This window comes from Osmerus eperlanus, chromosome 7 (assembly GCF_963692335.1).
Source record: "Osmerus eperlanus chromosome 7, fOsmEpe2.1, whole genome shotgun sequence".
NCBI classification, from domain to species: Eukaryota; Metazoa; Chordata; class Actinopteri; order Osmeriformes; family Osmeridae; genus Osmerus; species Osmerus eperlanus.
Window position 1 is genome coordinate 16,693,753 of NC_085024.1, and position 18,505 is coordinate 16,712,257.

General features: G+C 40.1%; 3 protein-coding genes across 5 annotated transcripts; 2 read left to right on the forward strand and 1 right to left on the reverse strand.

The window, feature by feature from the left end:
- The first annotated feature begins 623 nt into the window (after positions 1–623).
- LOC134023304 (lens fiber membrane intrinsic protein-like) lies at positions 624–3,452 on the forward strand. Its single transcript, XM_062465309.1, has 5 exons — positions 624–816; positions 2,170–2,355; positions 2,592–2,741; positions 2,966–3,100; positions 3,245–3,452. The coding sequence occupies exons 2-5, from the start codon at positions 2,181–2,183 to the stop codon at positions 3,304–3,306; spliced, it is 522 nt and encodes a 173-aa protein (XP_062321293.1). The 5' UTR covers positions 624–816; positions 2,170–2,180; the 3' UTR covers positions 3,307–3,452.
- Positions 3,453–3,478: 26 nt separating this feature from the next.
- Positions 3,479–7,892, reverse strand: LOC134023297 (sialoadhesin). The gene is made up of 8 exons (XM_062465296.1): positions 7,849–7,892; positions 6,237–6,644; positions 5,745–6,050; positions 5,305–5,568; positions 4,885–5,157; positions 4,650–4,755; positions 4,374–4,542; positions 3,479–4,072 (listed from the first exon to the last, which is right to left on the reverse strand). Exons 1-8 carry the CDS (start codon positions 7,889–7,891, stop codon positions 3,902–3,904), a joined length of 1,740 nt encoding a protein of 579 aa, XP_062321280.1. The 5' UTR covers position 7,892; the 3' UTR covers positions 3,479–3,901.
- A 2,645-nt stretch (positions 7,893–10,537) lies between these two features.
- On the forward strand, positions 10,538–17,540 carry xrcc1 (X-ray repair complementing defective repair in Chinese hamster cells 1). Of its 3 annotated transcripts, none has more exons than XM_062465251.1 (17): positions 10,538–10,793; positions 11,598–11,690; positions 11,859–11,966; positions 12,402–12,560; positions 12,810–12,887; positions 13,226–13,349; positions 13,435–13,547; positions 13,946–14,114; positions 14,222–14,450; positions 14,604–14,720; positions 14,893–14,974; positions 15,113–15,206; positions 15,474–15,519; positions 15,927–16,117; positions 16,303–16,393; positions 16,587–16,662; positions 17,205–17,540. In XM_062465251.1, the coding sequence occupies exons 1-17, from the start codon at positions 10,743–10,745 to the stop codon at positions 17,310–17,312; spliced, it is 1,929 nt and encodes a 642-aa protein (XP_062321235.1). In that variant the 5' UTR covers positions 10,538–10,742; the 3' UTR covers positions 17,313–17,540. The 3 variants fall into 3 exon arrangements, with proteins under 3 accessions (XP_062321235.1, XP_062321237.1, XP_062321236.1); XM_062465253.1 differs by having other exon boundaries at positions 15,945–16,117; XM_062465252.1 differs by having other exon boundaries at positions 15,477–15,519.
- The last annotated feature ends 965 nt before the right edge of the window (positions 17,541–18,505 follow it).

The following is an 18,505-nucleotide window of genomic DNA, read 5'->3' on the forward strand; positions in this document are numbered from 1 at the left end:
ACCCCCATGGTATCCATTTAGTGCAGTAGTAAGAGTGACTTGAGTGTGGCCTAGTGCAGCGCTGCTTTGAAGAGTTAGCAGTGCAAGCCACAGCAACCGCTGATGATAGATGCCAACCCTCTCATGAAGTAAACACACGTACAGTGCTGGTTAAATATGTTGACAATAAACTGGAACACAATATGCAACACATTCTATTAGCTGTTCATTTTGCATTGTCTTTTAAAGCATTTAAAAAAATAAAGCAAGTAACTATTTCTTTATATAAAATGATATTTTTGATCAATTTCAACTCCAGCTAAATCATGTGACATTTTTAGGTGTGTGTACATACATCATGTAAGTCATGTGTCTGTTCTAATGACCTGATTTGTCCATATGACCACACCTAGTGCCAGATGACAGCTCTGAAAGAAAGTGTGCACTTCAGCATGTTGCATTGACCGCCCCAGTAGTGCAAGCCTCTGCACATCCACAGTTCCAGAATGTCTAATACAACAACAGAAAAAGGGACTGTAGTAACCCCCACACACACACACACAACACTCAAACTGTCCCCCCAAACACTCCCCCCTGACTCAATGTGAACAGGTCATGTGCCTGGGTGCCCACCAGCTCAAGTGTATTTGTTCTGTTCTGTTTTAAAAGATTTTGCCACCATCAACAGAAAAGCAGAGGGGATAACTTTTTGGAATTCAGCCTAGGGTGTCCTCTTTGACATTTTGCTCAGCCGGGCTTGCACTCTCTCTCTCTCTTTCACTCTTTCCTCGTGGAAAGTTGATACTTAAGAGGGTTTATTTATCCTGAAGAATCTAGGTAAGAAATATCCTGGCATTTGTCTCAGGGCTGTTGTGAGATGAAACTGTTTTGTAAATTGATAAACAGATTGTTTGGATAAACAGCTCAATTGGATAATTGGTGTATTTTTATGTACTTACACTTTACAACAACTATACACATATTTTTACAGTTGAACTCAATCTGCATTTAGAGCAGAAAAGCTGTACTCATGTTTGCAGAAGCCTGAATGCTTAAATATAACTATTGAATCATTGTCATCTTTGTAGATAGATTTGCTCCATATTTTATTGTCATTCAGCTTTGGAAGAAACCATATCTTAAATCCACATTGACTTTATATAAGCACAAAGACTTACATGGCTATTTTAGGCTAAACTTGTCAGATACAGGAAATAAAATGTAAAATTATTGTTTTGAGCTGATTTGAGATGTTTCCAGTGTCATGACCATGACCATCCTATCTGCTATTGGTTATTTTGAAAATGTCCATCTTTTGCTAATTGATACTCGTGCCGTTCTGACATGGTGTCAGAACGAACCAAGTCGATCTATGCAAAAATGACATACATACCTTTTCATGGAATGACATTTTATGCACTGTATATTGACAAATTAAGTTCTGTTGGTGTGGGGGTGGGAAGTGTTCACGACACGGAATTACATTTGTTGGTTGACAATTGTAACATTTATAGATGTCAGAGTAGTGTATATATCAAAAGTAATATGTTGCATGTGGATACAGTAAAATGTTTTTTTAGGTATTAAAAAAAAACATGGTCATGAAGCCAATTCCGGACTTCAATAATGGCAGATCTTGTGTCTTGGGTCACAAATGTTTGTACCATATCAGTCAATATGTTGTAGCTGCATGGGAAGTGATTGAGAAAGAAGAACACACATGTATGGCTGGACATAGGCCAGATGTCACAACATCTGTTGTGAAGCTTTCAGTTTAAGCACACAACATTATGGGTGTGAAGTGTCAGATGTGTATCTGAGTATTAGGAAGGGGTGCCAGGTGTACAGCTTATTCATCTACTTTTATCACAGCCACAGCTTACATTGTAGCAGACATCGGAAACAACATCCTATATCCAATTGCAATTGGCCAATATGGAATATGTTGTATTAGGTAAAGCATCAATTTCAAGGATCATTCAAGTTCAATGTTTTGGGGTATTAATTGCTCAAGATATTTTTACTGTATTTATTTTGGTATTTTTTCTTATATATTATATAAGAATTTACCTCTAAAATAATGAATAGGTATTGAAAGAAAAAGAGGAGCCAATACCTGCCCCATGGTTGCCTGTTTTTTTGACCCCTTCTCTGTACTTTGGTGTGCACTGTGTCTTGCCACTGTTGCAGTGTCCCTCAGGATGTACAGCTTCATGGGAGGGGGCCTATTCTGTGCCATTGTGGGGAACATCTTGCTGGTGGTCTCCACAGCGACAGACTACTGGATGCAGTATCGCCTGTCTGGCAGCTTTGCTCACCAGGGCCTGTGGAGATACTGTATGTCCGGCAAGTGTTACATGCAGACAGACAGCATAGGTGAGTGGATACCTTGGTGCTCCAGGAACACTTTGACTATCAGGCATTACTATTAGGTTGTATGGCTCAAATTTCTGCCCAGTATAATGCCTCTCCTAATAAAACCTTTACTAGTTTTTCATTTTCTGGAGGTGACCGTATCAAAAGATTAGACATGGTGATAGAGAAAGTTTATGGTAAAGAAATTTGAACTATGGCTTTGTATGATCTTTGACATGTGACATCTCTCTCCTCAGCCTACTGGAATGCTACCCGTGCATTTATGATCCTCTCAGCCATGTCATGCTTTGCTGGCATAATTGCAGGAATTCTCTCCTTCGCCCATTTCTCTGCCTTTGAAAGATTCAATCGGTCTTTTGCTGCAGGGATCATGTTCTTCGTCTCCAGTGAGTCACACAGGACATCAAAAAGCAGATACATTCAAATGCAATAAACAAAATGTACAAATGTCAACACACAATCTGGACCCCCAAAGATATCCTTTGGCACACAAGACATTAAACACACAAAACATCAAATAATTTTCATATGGCAGAAAACCTCTCAACTGTGTACATATCTTACCTGGCAAATGTTCATTTCAGTATGTATACCTGTCATTTTCTTCCAGCTCTATTTGTTCTTCTTGCCATGGCCATCTACACTGGGGTGACAGTGAACTTCCTGGGGAAACGGTTTGGTGACTGGCGTTTCTCCTGGTCCTACATACTGGGCTGGGTGGCACTGCTTATGACCTTCTTTGCAGGTAAATGGGAAAGAGATGGCTGCGAGTGAGGTTTTGGTTCAGCACTGCCATGGTGGTGAATTTGCCAGTACTCCTCGAAAGGATTTCTGTCTTGGTTGACAAATTGTTTCACAATGTCACAATCATTTCTGTTTTGTATTGCAGGTATATTTTACATGTGTGCCTATAGGATGCATGAGTGCAGGAGAGTGGCTGGCCCGCGTTAAGAGGACTAAAATCACATTGAAAGCTGTTGGAATAGGTACTTTTTGCCCCAGCAATAGCTTGAATCCAATTTTTTACAGTAAACTCACTGTGACATTGGAAAATATGTTAAAAATTATAAAAATGAATAAAGATAGTTCACATCAGGGTCTGTGTGTGTGTGTATAATCTGTAATACATGTTTCTTTAAATACTTATTACAATATTATTATGATTATTCTGATATATTTATAGATAGATGGAAAGATACAATGTTTCAGTACTCTTTCCAACTCTGTATGTTTGTCTAAATTAGGGATCAAAAACTAACAGCAGTTACAAACAAATCAATCGACTAATAATGGAACAACAACAATCCAATACAACAGATTACCTAAATGTAGGAAATACAGTCTGTATTTATAGCAGAAAACAAAGAATCTCAACATTCGATGATTGTCTAGCTAATAATATTGGCAATTGGCTCAAATGCATGATTAGCACTACATAGACATATACAGTTATACAGACAAATACAATTTCAAGCGTTAGTGCTGCATTGCCAAACATTATTAGTGATTATCAGTCTTATTTGAGAAGTAAATAATTTGAGTGAACTCAGATGATCTCCAAGTAGATTGCTGTTTCATTGTCAGTGGAGGTGGGGTTTCTAGGTCCTCTAAAAGCTCTGCATCCTCCTCTTCTTGACTCCCCTCTCCACCCCCACCTCTCACCTGCTGTCCTCTCTCCCTCTCTCGTTGCCGTCTGACAGAGAGAGTTATGCTGCTTCTGGAACAGAGATGACTGTGTATAATAGTTCACTGCATATCTATGATGTTTCTTTTGCATTTGAGCTGACTTTTTTCTCATAGCTGTCCAGGCAACAAGTGCTGAGCAACAATTTTGACATTTTATTTATTTAGCAGATGCTTTTATCCAAAGTGACATCCAAATAGTGCATAAAGAAACCGAAGACATCTCAGCAACCAGTCACCATTTCACTACTAAATACAATGTATTTTACAGTTTAATAATCACTTGTAACTACAACAATGTAAACTTTAAAAATATAAATACTCAAGTGAAGTACCTGCTTTGAGCGAACAAACAGAGGGGTGCAGTTCTGGTATACAAGCTGGTAGCTGCCATTGTTGTAGATGTGTGTAACTTCAGTGCAGTTGATGTAGAGGGGTATTGGGTCCTGGTAGATGTCAAATTCCCCGGGGTACACTGAAGGATGTCTGGTGCTCAGGACACGTCTATGGAAAAAAGATAAAAATTCCAGATTGGAAGACAATTATCCATTCATGTCAAGTTGTTTCAGAGTGAGGAACGGTATTGTGCAATTCTCTTGACAGTTTCTTACTTTTTGACCCTTCTGTGACAACAACAAAGGAGGAGCATTGACAGAAGGAAGACAGGTACTGAGATGGTGGCCGCAGTTATCACTCTCCACAATAGAGAACTAGTCCCTGTCCATCAAAGACAACACAGGAAAAGATACATAAACTTAGCTTAATACAGTGGGTACATAACGACAATGTGGTCACGACTCACAAAACACCTTACTGTTGAATGAAGGAAAGGTCTCTGCTGCTTACCTTCCCCTCCTTCCAGCAAGGTGTGAGAGTCGTTGCCTAGTGAATTAGTGGTAACACAGACCACTCTCAGTGGGGTAACCATGGGCCCCCTCATAACAGCAACTAGGGTCCTATTGTATGAGATCACTGATGTGTTATAACTGCTGGGTGGAAGGCTTCCGTTGACGGTCCAGGTGACAGCAGGCCTTGGGTTGGAGTCAACTGCACACAAACACAGCACCTCGAATTCCTTTACCACACAGGAGGAGGATCTATGGAGGATAAATGGCTTGTCTGGAGGAGAGATGAAGAGGTAGACAGAACAACAGCTTGAAAATGACCAGAATATTTTATAGTATGAAGTAGCATCAATGCATATAATGTTACCCAAACATTTGTTTTGAACTAAAAATAAAATAATTTTGGTAAATTTAGGCTCACAGTGAATGTCCAAATCGATGGGCTTTGATTCTGACCGGCCGACCGCATTTTGTGCTGAGCAGCGGAACCTCATATCTCGGGTCACGTTGTATACTCGGATTGTGTTTGTGTGCTTCTGGAGGTTGACAACATATCCATGTTGGGTGTAGGACCAGTTGTAGTTTGACACAGGGGGGTCAGCCTTACAGACACAGGTAAGCAAAATATTCGCCCCCTCCCGAATGATCAAGCTAAGGACCTGGACTTCAACATCTTTTGGAGAGACTGGGGAAAAAGCAGTACAATACTATTGATTGCAGAAATATATTTCCATATACTCAGCGCTCTATCTTAGTTATGCAACCACAATGGGCAACAGTCAAAATGCAATTGTCACATATTGCCCTCTAAGGCACTACAGGTGAATATACCAGAGCATTCATCTTTGGAGAACATCTTACATGTTACTTGAAAATGCTTCAAAACTGATGCTCTTCGGTCTCCTGGAAACACTGCCTCACATCTCAGCCTGGACTTGATGTGGGATGTGGCTGTAAAGGAGAGAGAAGCCAGAAGCATAAGCTTCTGGGCTTGGAGTTTCTCTACTCTCCGAGGCACACTGCTGTTCTCTTGGGCTCCTCTCTCCCAGTTCCACTTCAGTGTTGGGGGTTGGGAGGGGCAGAAATAGTTGACAGTGCAGTTGACGGTCACCACCTGTCCCTCTGTTACTGACTCCACGCCACTGATTACTGGGTTCTCTGGAGTGCCTGTCAGTAAGGATAAGAATTACTGTCAACCTTATGGTGTCTTTATTGAAGTTACATTATTACATCCGTAATGTGATAATGCTGGTTTTACCTTTATTATTATTTATCATTACCATATTATTATATAATGAGACCGTTTTGCAATTTTGTTAGAGAAGTTAGGAATAAAATTAAATGTCCTCTTACTTGAGACAACCAAGTGGACTCTCCTTGTTTTTCCCCAGTGTAAATCTCCACTCTTCTTCAGTGCCAACTCATACACAAGGGAGTCTTCCATAGTGACCCTCTCTATCTTCACTGAACAGTCTCCATCTGCTAGGTTCCCCCATAAAGATGTACGTCCCTGGAAGACACTATTCACCTGGTTTCCCTCCGCACTGTTAAACGCAATGCTTCGCAAGGAAAAAATGCGTGACATACTGCTGTCCCTGTATGTCACCCTAACATCGACTCGTTCATGCCTGCTCTTCACAGAGTGAATGGAGAGGCGTGTAAAGGAGCAGGGGATGACAACACAGGATCCAACAAGGGCAGAAACACGCTCAGGGATGGAAGGGATGGGATCAAATGCATGGGTGTCCCTCCACAAAGCCGCTGTGATGAAACAAAGAGACATTGTATGAGTAATGATATGTCAACAACTTGGACCTGATGTACAATTAAGTGTTAAACAAGTACCGTATAGCGGCAATGAAGAATAGCACTCTCCTGAAGCTAAATATCACAAGGTGTTTCACAGTGGTTACATTTAGAAAAGGGGAAGGGGAATGCTCAAAGCTTGGTTGCTGTGAATTCCATGCATCATTAGGAAAGTCTGAGAATTATTGTGGTTTTTATGTTATTCTTATTTGTCACTTCTACTGACCATTTCAGAAACTCAGTAACTCAACTTTAATTGATTTTTTTTTAAAGGTAGGGTCTAAATAATCTTGCAGGACATCATTGAGTAACAGTTAATACATTTTTAAGGAAGGAAACATCCCAGTCCTTTGCAAAAGACCCTACAAAAGAGTTTCCATCCCTTGTTTAATGTGCCAGTTTTCATCTAGCAGTTGAGTAACTGAATAGTAGCCAGCTAGCATAGCAACATGGAAACATGTTCTGCATTTGTAAAGGCATGGTCAGAAAAGAATGAACATTTACAAGACCTCCTTTTGTAGTGCCAATAACTCTGCAGACAGCTTTGCTAGTTCTGGCCCGAGCTGTTCATTTGTCCCTTTGAATGTCTTGATTCAAAACATTTTACACCTAATATTCTTGACACAGTATGATACAAATGATCTAGTACACACAGTAAAAACCAAACATGGAAGGGTTTTAATTTAAAAAAAAACATACTTAATAAGTTTCTGTAGAAATCAAAAATGCATTTTGTCAGGCAATTTACTGAACTTGTGAACTGGCAATACTGTGAATTTAAATTTTGGTAGCTTTAGAAGTCCTGTGTCCTAGTTGGCGCACAGGACTGGAGTATGGACTATATTTGTTTTCATTTAAGAAAGGTTTTGTGTGCAGAAGTTTTTAGGCAAGCAATGCAATGGTTTAAAAACTTTGAATTATTCAAATACAAGAACTTGCATATTGAAACATCTGAAGTCCATGCGTATTTATCCCTGAACTTGATGTTATTAATTAAAAAGTACACAATTCACATTTTCATTACTCAAATATTGGTTTATGATGAAGACTGCTTACTGAATGTAGTTTGATGCAGTAATATATCAAAAAGCAGTATTGGAAAAAGACAAGATCTAATTCAAGTCAATATCATTATTTAGTTACTTATTTTGCCACTTACCAAAGATCACAGTACAGACTAGCAGCATTCTGTCCAGACACATGACTGTGCTCAGCAGGCAATGACATTGTACAAAAGAAAAAGAAGGAAGTTAGATCAGTTTCATCAAGCATTCACGGTGTGTTCTTCTTTGTGGCGTGTACACTGCAAAAGCATTATGTACAGTCATTGTTTTCCTTTAATTCAGTTTACAAAGCAATTATTAAATAACATTTTAAATGTCCACTTAATAATATTAGTGCTTGATGGTGGCAAGTGAAATATACAGTACTGTACAGAATATGCCTGTAGCTGACGCTACTGTTATTGTAGTTACAGTAAGTCTGTGAAGGCCAATTTGAAACTGAATTGTGAAGATATGCAAACAGGAGACAAATAAATTTTTAATTTAGCCAAATCAATAGCTCAATAGTATAGGATGTGTAACTGTCTTGGAGAGTTATTTAAGAATATTATTTCACGCAAAGTCATATGGATGAGTGAGTGAAGGACAAAGGAAAGAACAGCATCAGCAGACAACTGCAAGAGACAAGACATGACGGAATGTGACTCACTCAAGATGTTTCCTAGTTTTAGATTTTGTGGTCACTAAAAATAACTCATTATGTGCTGATGTAATAACATCCACATACAAATAGGTTTAAAAAACTGTTAATATAACTAATATTTACAAACCCTTTTCTGTCACAACCTCCAAGTATAGCTTAGTGCCATGGAAAGATATACTTGGATTCACAAAGAATGTTCAAACAGTTACAAACAACATTACGAACTATAACTAGAGAGGATACAATTTCTGGAGAAATTGTAGGGTGTGCTTGCTTGGGTCGGTTGCACAGGGGTCCGTTTTTTAATGACATTTTTACAACTGATATTTCTGTATATTTTATATAAAAATGCATACTTATTATTTATAAAGATTACATAGATTTAAAAGCATTTTTTTGTGCTGCTCGTTTACAACTGAAAATACGAGTGAAGTGTAGAATTAAATATGTCTTCTCATTTCCCCTGCAAGAGGCAGCCTCATAGCTGAATCAAAACGAATAAATGTGGCAGACCGTTGTAAAAATGGACCTAATCTCTATGACTTAAACGTCCTTTTAAGTTTTCCCTTCTCGTGATATTTTCAGGCATTTAGCCTACTCATATTGCATTCATTAATAAAGAACCCCCTTTGAAGATTATTCTACGACGTTACCCGGCAGTAGAAGATGGAATCGTTATTCAAACAGTACCATCTGCTAACTGAAAATATGCCCCCAAAAACGTAAATAAGCTTGACATTTATTTAGTGGAAAATCGCTCATTCATAAAAAGCTCACTGGTAGCGATCAGTCAGTAACAACGCAAAATGCGATATAGCCCTGTGTGGAGAAGCTGCCCCGGTAAATTCTACTACTACGGTACTGTACAGTACTAGACTACAGTACTGCTGTGTTCGTCTTGGTAGCGATTGCGTTGGTTGAATTCGATTTAACATTCCGTTGTACGGTTTAGGCTGAAATTAATTATTTTCATGAACAGATTGACAAAGTTTAGGCTGTGGCAATGAAGTTAAGGTTAGTAGTTAGATAGATTTTTGATTTAAGTAAGGAGAGTGCCAAACATGTTCTGTCGCCGTTTGACTTCCTAAACAGCTGTGTCTCGCGTAGGCTACAGCGTTTCAGTGAGCAACACTGGTTTGAAACGACAGGTAATGATAATTTCACCCACAAATCGTTTACTTGTAATGTAATGTAATAAATCCTACAACGAAAATGTATTTGTGAGGAATGTTTATTTTAACGATTGAAAACAGATGCATCATAGACCACTGTAGTATGTGTTGCCCGGGCAACAGAGGCTAATGTCATGATGCTAATACTTCAGTGACATAGTAGACTACTGTTTCCGAAAGTAGATGTACTTCCTTAATAAAATCAGCTTATATTGTACATTACACGTCACAATTGTGTGTCATATCACAAAGTAAAATTAGTAAATAGTTATCACCCTGGCCTCTTTGCTTGTGGCATTTCTGCAGCTGCCTTGCAGTAAAGCAGTTATAGCTTAGCTATCTCCCAGAAGTTAACGAGCTGCTAAACTAATGTTCTGCTAGAGGTAGTCACGCGAGTTTTCGTGACGTTAGTGACGTAGGTAGCGTCATTGACTCTGGCTAGCAAGTTAGCCACCGTTAGCTTCACTTTTCGCTACAAAAACTTAATTTCCACTTAAACCATGCAACGGAACGTAAATCCCAATAGAAGCAACTCAATCGCTACCAAGACGAAACTTTTGACACCTAGGTTGTCTATGTAGGCCAAATATTGACTGAGTTTTAGGGGGTCAAAAAGAATAATAAAAATAATATATGTGAGAGAACAAAGGTTGTGCCCTTGCCGAAGGCAAAGCACACCCAATGAAGAGCAAGAGGTGAGAAGTTACGTAATAAAAAGAACATAGGCTGGAAAACAGGCCTACGCATTGATACATAGAGCATCACTTCTTGTTGTCTAAATCGTGTAATCTCCAAACCATATAAGATACACACATAGGTTTAAAAAACATTGGTTTCACTATCTGCGTGGCAAAACCTAATGACCTACAGAAGTCATAGCATTCGTTTATTGAGTAGACCATAGGTACAGACTGGGTGCTGAGGGCGATAAAACGTGACCCGGAAGTACTCCAGTAGTGTTGTCAAAACCTCAGACCGGTACGATTTCTGTTTCCTATTGTTAGCCAGATAGCCTGAAATTCTTAGCTTGCTTGCAGGCAGTCCAGTCGGTAGCTGGTTGCAAAAATCTTACAGCCTGTAAAGCGCTACTTAATTTTAGAGGTCGCTAAACAGGGAAAGCTGACAAGGAATTGGAATTGTTTAACTTAGCACCTCTACGAGTGGCTAAATTAATATGCCCGAGATCAAACTTAAGCACGTTGTGTCTTGCAGCAGTGAAGACAACGTAAGTTGATGTGGTGTGTGAACAATGAGTATGACATGAGTATACACATTAGTGTGTACATTTACTCCCTTACATTAACTAACATTAGTAGTTGTAGTATACTCATTAGTAGGAGTCTTTATTAGTTGAACTCATAGGCCGATACGGTGCTCTGTGATTTCATATTGCATTTTTTCCCCTCATAAATATAATCACAGTATCCCATGAAGACAAGCGAATTAAACGGTGACGGTTGCACACAAGTGTGACCCTTGATTTAGTATTTTGTTAAATCTCATTTGACAGTAACAGCTTTGAGTCTTATGGGTAAGATGCCTCAAGTGAAGGACTCCTGTATTTGGGGAGCTTCTCCCATTCTTCTTTGCAGTTCCTGTCAAGCGCTGTCAGGTTGGATGGGAAGGTTTCTGCATAGCTATTTTTGGGTTCTTCCTGGTTCAGGTCTGGGGTCTGGCTTGGGTTACCCATGGACATTCACAGATTTGTCCCAAATCCACTCCTGCATTGCCTTGGCCGTGTGCCCCAATCAGAAGTCCTGTACGCTATGGAGCACAGCATCCTCACAGCATGATGCTGCCACCACATCGAGAATGGTTTTATTATTTTGTTGCCTTTTGGCAAATGTAAAGTTGGAGTTAGGCTGTACCATAATGTGGGAAAAGTGGAGAATTTTACATACTTCTGTACTGTTGGGCTTTTGGTATGTGGAAAACATACCAAAGCCCTGACTATGTTTAAATCGTCAACAAATTATACATTAACATTGTCACTAACAAGTTGAAACAATATGAATTGTTTTTGCTGCAGACACACAAAGCTGAGAACCTGCTGAGCTCTGACACCTACAGGAAATGGAAAGCAGCAAAGGCTGGGGAGACGCAGACTTCGGTCATTCTACAGGTCCGGTTTGAGTCACTGACTCAAGCACCAGATGTTCATCTTATGTTTACTTTATCGACAACTTACACTTTTTGATGTCCCAATGGTGGTGATGGGACATTTTGATTGAATATTGTATCTGTCTGTGTGTCTGTTGTCTAACTTCCATCCCCCCTACCATTTTTACAGTTGGAGAAGGAGGAGCAGTTGCACAGCATAGACATAGGAAATGAAGGGTCTGCTTTCATTGAAGTGCTGGTGGGACGCTCAACCTCAGTCAAAGACCAGGACTTTGAGGTATGCAATCATGATATTGTGACTTTCCCCTCTAACATGTGGGGAAAGTCACAATATTGCACAACACACCAGTGATTGGTATCCACAGTGTAAATGCTGTAGCTATCTGATTTAACCCTTGTGCTGCCTTCGGGTCACATGACCCGAAGGTTCACAACGAACCATCATTGTGTTGCGACCACTTTACTCAATACAAAAACAAATAAAAAGCATTTTCTTTTAACCTTCGCGATGTGGGGGGTCTGAGACACCCCGACTGTTAAAAGAAAATGCTTCACTTTGTTTTTGTATGCGGTAAAATTGTCGCAATACGACGGTGGGTCACAATGACTGATGGGTCAGAATGACCCGAAGATAACACAAGGGTTAAATTAGGTGTGTATTTATTGACGTTAACTGTTTTGAACAACATTTTACACTTTCTCTGTTCCATAGGTTCTGCTGGTTACATCCTCCTTTATGTCCCCATCGGAGAGCAAGAACGGCACCAACACCAACAGGGTGCGTTTTTTTGGACCCAATCAGTTACAGAAGACTGCTGCTCAGGAAAACTGGGATCGTGTGAAGATTGTATGCAGCCAGCCATACAACAAGGTGAGGCACTTTGGACCACAGTTTTGGTTCATCTGAAAATATATGGAAATTTTGCAGCAGAGGACTGCGTAAATTATCTGCAGCATAACTATCTGTCAAATACAGTGGTGCATGGGTAGGTGAGTCTTCCACGATTCCCATTGTGTTTAACAGTGTTTGAATTTTTTCTGTATACTCGTATACAGACACTGTTTCGTAACTCTAAATAACAATGACTACTTGAAATGTTTCTTCCATCTTCCTCCTCAGAGCATTGCGTACGGGGTGGCCTTTATTAAGTTCCATTCACCGCCAGACAAAGGGGAAGCAGCGACCAAAACGCCCCCGGTAAGACAGCCATGCCTGTTGGCAACATCCAACAATGCTTAAGCCATGTTTCTTCTTTTTTGGGGGGTGGGGGGGTGAATTTGTATTCTTTTTACCAAATAGCCCCTTCATTTTAGACCAAATGGAATGCCAAGATGCAGGTTCACTGAAAGTGGCTTTAACCTCTTAAAAGCGTATTTTTCAAATGTTCCTATTAATTTTGAGAATAAACAAGAGAAACAGCCAGTATGTTTTTTTTGTGAACTCTTACCTGCATTAAAATAGACAAAATTCCATTGAAGTGTCAAGCTCCTACTTTCTCCACACCAACTCCTTTCTCCATCATCATCCCCTGATAGAAGTTAACCAAGCTGGGCCAGTTCAGAGTAAAAGATGAGCCCTCCTCGGCAGGCCCCAGTCTCCAGCCTGGCAGCTTATTCTTCAACAGGGAGAACGCATCCAAAACCAGCCCAACACTCAAGGGTAAGTCTTATTATAAATAACACAATCTACATAATCTTTTTTTTTTTTTTTTCATGCTGCTTTTTACAAACTCTCCTTTCTTCAGTCTCTCCTCAGAATGTAAAGTTGAGCTATGCATCTGCAGCGCTGCAGTCAGGTGGTGGGTCAGGCTCTCCTCTTCTCTCAGCCCAGCCCTTGTCCAGTCCGTCCCCTACACAGGTAATGGAACCCACATTCCACAACATATAATTAACTTTTCTTAGATTTGTTTCAACATGTTTCATGTTAATGTTTCTTTGAACATTTACATGAACAAATTAGCAGTAAATAACTTTCTTAGTAAAAATAGAAAATATTATTTTGTATATTGTGGAACTGTGGGAAAGGTACGGATGTATTGCTTTGCTTGCTATGTATTTCCAATTCTCCAGTGTCAATTGTTCCTTTGTCCACTGCAAACAGTTTTTTTTTTTTTTTCTGAAGACCTAAAACTGTTAGGTTGTTGGCTGCTATAACCCACCCCAGTTAATGGTACTTGTACTAAGATTTTGTATATACAATGTATATAACTTGGTTCAACTGTATTATTTACTTTAGCTTTCTCCCTTGTGTCTCAGGCACCAGTGAAGAGAAAGTTTGAATTCAGTAAAGAGCGCCAGTCTGCCCCTGCCATTTCTCTCTCTAAGAAAGCCAGTCCCCTGAACTCTCCTGAGGAGAGCCCTGCCTCCCTCAAACCCAAAGCCAGGCCCAGCACAGCTAGCAGCCACAGGCCCAGCACAGCCAAAGGTGAGATAGACCACACACACACTGCATACTCTGACATGCACACACACATCTATTTAAACACTCAGGTGTCCACACGTACATTTAGTTCCATGTATTTTGTCCTTCAGAGGAGACCCCTGACAAAAAAAGGGACAACTTGAAACCAGAGACAAAGCCCAAGCCTGCTAAAGACAAGGCCCAGGACTTAAAGCAGGTCCCCTTCAACCGTATCATGGAGGGGGTGGTGTTTGTACTGAGCGGCTTCCAGAATCCTTTCAGAGCGGAGCTGAGGGACAAGGCCCTGGCCATGGGGGCTAAGTATCGACCTGACTGGACAGCAGACGCCTCACACCTCATGTGAGTGACAGCAGCCGTGACAACAACTTTATCCTAAATAGGACGGCATGCCTGCATGATTGACAATCAGTTTATAATCCTACATGTGAATCAGTGAGCTGTCCAGGGCCTCCTTTCTGTTTAGTAATCATGGCTCTGTGCATCCTCATACAGCTGTGCCTTTGCCAACACCCCTAAGTACAGCCAAGTGAAGTCAGCAGGGGGCATGATTGTGCAGAAGGAGTGGGTGCTTGACTGCCACAAGAAGAAACAGAAAATCCCTTATAAACGGTATGAATGGAAACCATTAAATATTATTTTAATGCAGCAGTGGAGTGAGATGGACAAGCTGAACGAAAAACATGCTGAACATGAGCCCCTGTCTGGGATTCTGTTGTGGGTTCCTCCTTGTCTCCTCTACTTTTGTTACATTTTTCTCATTTGCTTCTGCATCTGAATCTAGGTATTTGATGGACGGTTCGGAATCCAGCTCAGAGGATGAAGTAGAGGAGGATGAAGAGAAAGAGAAGGAAAAAGAGAGAAAGGTACAATTTGGCTCAAAACGGAAAATGATAGAGTAACATGACGTCAAATAATCGTCTTATCAGTGCAGATGGTTATATTCTAAATTCCTTGTTTTCATCATTTATTAACCATTCTAAATATGTGTCTCTCTCTGCCAGACTCCACAAAAGCAGGAGAGACAAGTCACTCCTAAAAAGCCGCAGATAAAGGATGAAGACATGTTCGGCAGCTCCACAGATGCTGATGAACCAGGTCTCATTGCTTATGGTCTTATGAGACATTCATCTATTATAATCCTAGGAAACAAACTAAAGGTTGTTCAGACCTATGATTATGCTAGTTAAACGACAGTAGTCGGTAACAATCCACTTCTAAATAACAACTGTCAGTTGTGGTTTGTTCCTTGTTCAAAGACAATTCACATAACCTTAATTTTATCAGTTCCAAGTAGTCCTATTCATTTTTCATAAATCTTTTCTTTAATTGATTCACCAAATAACCATTTCACTTCACTTACAGAAGACATGGACGAGTCTGGCATGGACACAGAGGATGAGCTAAAGAGGTAACTACCTATAAATAACATATACATCACTTCTTTAATAAGCCACCAATACAGAGGACTGCTCCTGCTCAAATGTATTTGCAACATCTGTGAGCTGAATGAATGTCTGTCTGGGTAGATGGACAGGTGTTGTTCTTACGATATTTATCAAGCAGTGTCTATCTAACTAACGCTTTAAGTTAGCAAAGTCTGCTTCATGGGTGAGACATGGGAGTAAGAGAAGGTTGGAAAGACATATTAGAGGCTTTTTCAACTTCTCTATAATGCAATAATTTGTTATTGAGACAATTCAAATGTAAATGGTTCCAATGGGATCTCCGTCACTTGTCAAGATTGATGGCATTGCTCTATTATTGCTATTATGAATCTGCTAAGACATACTGTCTTTTCTTCGTTGTTTACAACAGGGTGGAGAGTGTGAGGAGGCAGAAAAAAGTAGAGGAGAGGAAGAAAGGCGAGGAGAGGAAGAAAGGCGAGGAGAGGAAGAAAGGCGAGGAGAGGAAGAAAGACGTGAAGGATGAAGACTTGTATGGGGGGTCAACAGACGAAAATACCGATGCTGAGGCGGAGGAGAACAAGCCCATCCCAGAGCTGCCTGGTGTGTGGCCCTCTGAGTGTTTGTGTGGGGCTTTTCTTTTGGTTCTTTCTACCCGTTTCTCTTTCTGTCCCCATGTTTGTCTAACGATGTTCTCAGTTTTTCACTCTTCATAAATGTCACATCAGGTAAATGTAATGGTTATTCTGCTATTACTCACGTTCTCTATACCATAATGGCCCAAACAGACTTCCTGACTGGCAAGAGATTCTTCTTGTATGGCACATTCCCAAACAACGTGAGACGCTTACTACTGCGGTATATCATAGCGTTTAATGGGTAAGTGTGCATGTGCATGTCTATACACTTTTGAAAAAGGATACCTGCAATTTGACAACTATGCAATAGATATTGTGAAAGAAGCGGTTGGACTGCTGGTGGTCAATTTCTATGGAGACCTAAACCCTTTTTGCTGGCAGCATTTAAAGAGAAAGACACTTTCTCTTAAAGTTTCTCTCCCGCTTTTTTCCAGGGCGGTGGAAGACTACATGAGTGACAAGGTCCAGTTTGTGGTCACCAGCTCAGGATGGCACAACTCCTTTGAAGATGTGAGACCTTGCTTTTTGTCACCTGTGTTTTTGTGCCGCCTTTAAAGGCTGACTTTGTGGCCTCTTGATGAACACAAACAAGTATATCTTGATGCTAATTCAATGACCAGAAATGCAAAAAAGCTTGAAAAAGTCCATACAGGTGCATACTGGGCTGGTCTGCCCAGATTCCTGACTTCAATCACATAAAACAACATAAAAATAAATTCTAATGCCATCTGTGAGACACGCCTAATCACCCTATATCATAGCCCAATCATACTAATCCACTTATGGATGAATGGAAACAAATCCTGCATCAATGTTCCAACATCTATTGGAAAGCCTTCCCAGAGGAGGCTGTTATAGCAACAAAGTGGGTACCAACACCATAATAACACCCATGAATTTGGAATGAGGTGTTTTACGAGCAGTATATACTATTGGTTCTGTAGTATGTCATTGACCCACATGTCACAGGAATTATTTAGGACAAGGATTTGGTTCTTGGCCATATTCACAATGTTTTAAAGTCTCTCTCTCTGTGTTGTTCTCCCTAACAGGCGCTGATGGAAAATGGAAATCTGAGTTTTGTCAAGCCTGCTTGGATATTTTCCATCAATGATCGTCAGAAGTTGTTGCCCTATCAGCCCTTTACTGTTGTCCCATGAACTTCTGGAGGGCATGTACATAAAACACACACAGTATTGTAACTGGGGATAGAAACGTGAAAGCCATAGATGCCTGTTTCACTCATGATTTAACTGTTGTGACTACGTGTAATGGGATGTATTTTCAGTGTCAGACCTGTTTTTTAGTCTTTTTATCTGACTTAAAATTGTGGCATACCTGCTATGTTCTTTTATTAAAATACACGCTTTTGTTGTTCTATATTTTGACTTGTCTAAGGCATGGTTGGTCCTGTTTGTACTACCAATTTTGTACTTTTATGTTGTGACACATATTTATTTAGACATGTTTTAAATCCCTTGCCTATATAGATAGTGGATTGTGAGCCTATTGCATTCTACACCGTGTGCAACAAATTATTCCCTCTATGCCTGGATATGGTGTTTGTTGAACATTACCAACATACAAATAGGAGATTCACTTCAGAACTTTTGTACTTGTGTTGACCTTTTCTTTTTCTATTCCCCACACCTAGTGTATAAAACCTAGAATGGATCTTGACTTCAGCAACAGTTAATGTGCAAATGGAGATCTGTACCCATGCTATCACAGTGGCCTAGGGTCACATGGTTTATGTGTAAAAGTGTAAAAAATTTCAACAAAAAATACTGTGCACTGGCAGTGGACCTTCACATCTTCACATTTAAGATAATAATGAATATTGTCTGTGTGGGACATGAATAACATTCTCCATGAACTGCGTTTATAAGAGATCCTTCACAACATGAACCAGAGGGTGGCAAAGTTCCCGGTGGCACTGACCTGTAGCAGTCATGGTACCCTCCAGGAAACATCTACACATTGTAAATGCTGATGAAGGACAAGGAGCAGTTTGTTACAGCTCATCGGAACCACTACCCAGATCAGCCAAGGACCTGCTATTGCCACAACATATTTAGCAAAGACAGGGTCCTATGTGTTTTTCAATGATGAATGAATAATCACTGTTCACACAGCAATGTACTATTACTATATTATTCCGTTTGGGGAGGTATTGGAACACATATTTATGGTATGTGTTTGTTTTTTATTTTTATTAAAAATAATTTCAAGTTTATCCCTCCAGACAACGCGTAAGGAAACACTACAGACACGCACTGACACTGACTAGATCGAAGGGCTAGAGTGGCAGACATACAGTGCTAGTCTGGGTCAATGGGTCATTTGTATATTC

Bases quoted from the DNA above. Each gene is read 5' to 3' on its own strand.
- LOC134023304 (XM_062465309.1), top strand. From the start codon at position 2,181: ATGTACAGCTTCATGGGAGGGGGCCTATTCTGTGCCATTGTGGGGAAC. The intron at 2,742-2,965 runs GTGAGTCACACA...ATTTTCTTCCAG, and splicing joins GATCATGTTCTTCGTCTCCA to CTCTATTTGTTCTTCTTGCC. The intron at 3,101-3,244 runs GTAAATGGGAAA...TTTGTATTGCAG, and splicing joins GCTTATGACCTTCTTTGCAG to GTATATTTTACATGTGTGCC.
- LOC134023297 (XM_062465296.1), bottom strand. From the start codon at position 7,891: ATGTGTCTGGACAGAATGCTGCTAGTCTGTACTGTGATCTTTG. The intron at 6,051-6,236 runs GTAAGAGGACAT...CCTTACTGACAG, and splicing joins AGTCCACTTGGTTGTCTCAA to GCACTCCAGAGAACCCAGTA. The intron at 5,569-5,744 runs GTAAGATGTTCT...CTTTTTCCCCAG, and splicing joins GAAGCATTTTCAAGTAACAT to TCTCTCCAAAAGATGTTGAA.
- xrcc1 (XM_062465251.1), top strand. From the start codon at position 10,743: ATGCCCGAGATCAAACTTAAGCACGTTGTGTCTTGCAGCAGTGAAGAC. The intron at 12,561-12,809 runs GTGAGGCACTTT...CTTCCTCCTCAG, and splicing joins GCAGCCAGCCATACAACAAG to AGCATTGCGTACGGGGTGGC. The intron at 12,888-13,225 runs GTAAGACAGCCA...ATCCCCTGATAG, and splicing joins CAGCGACCAAAACGCCCCCG to AAGTTAACCAAGCTGGGCCA.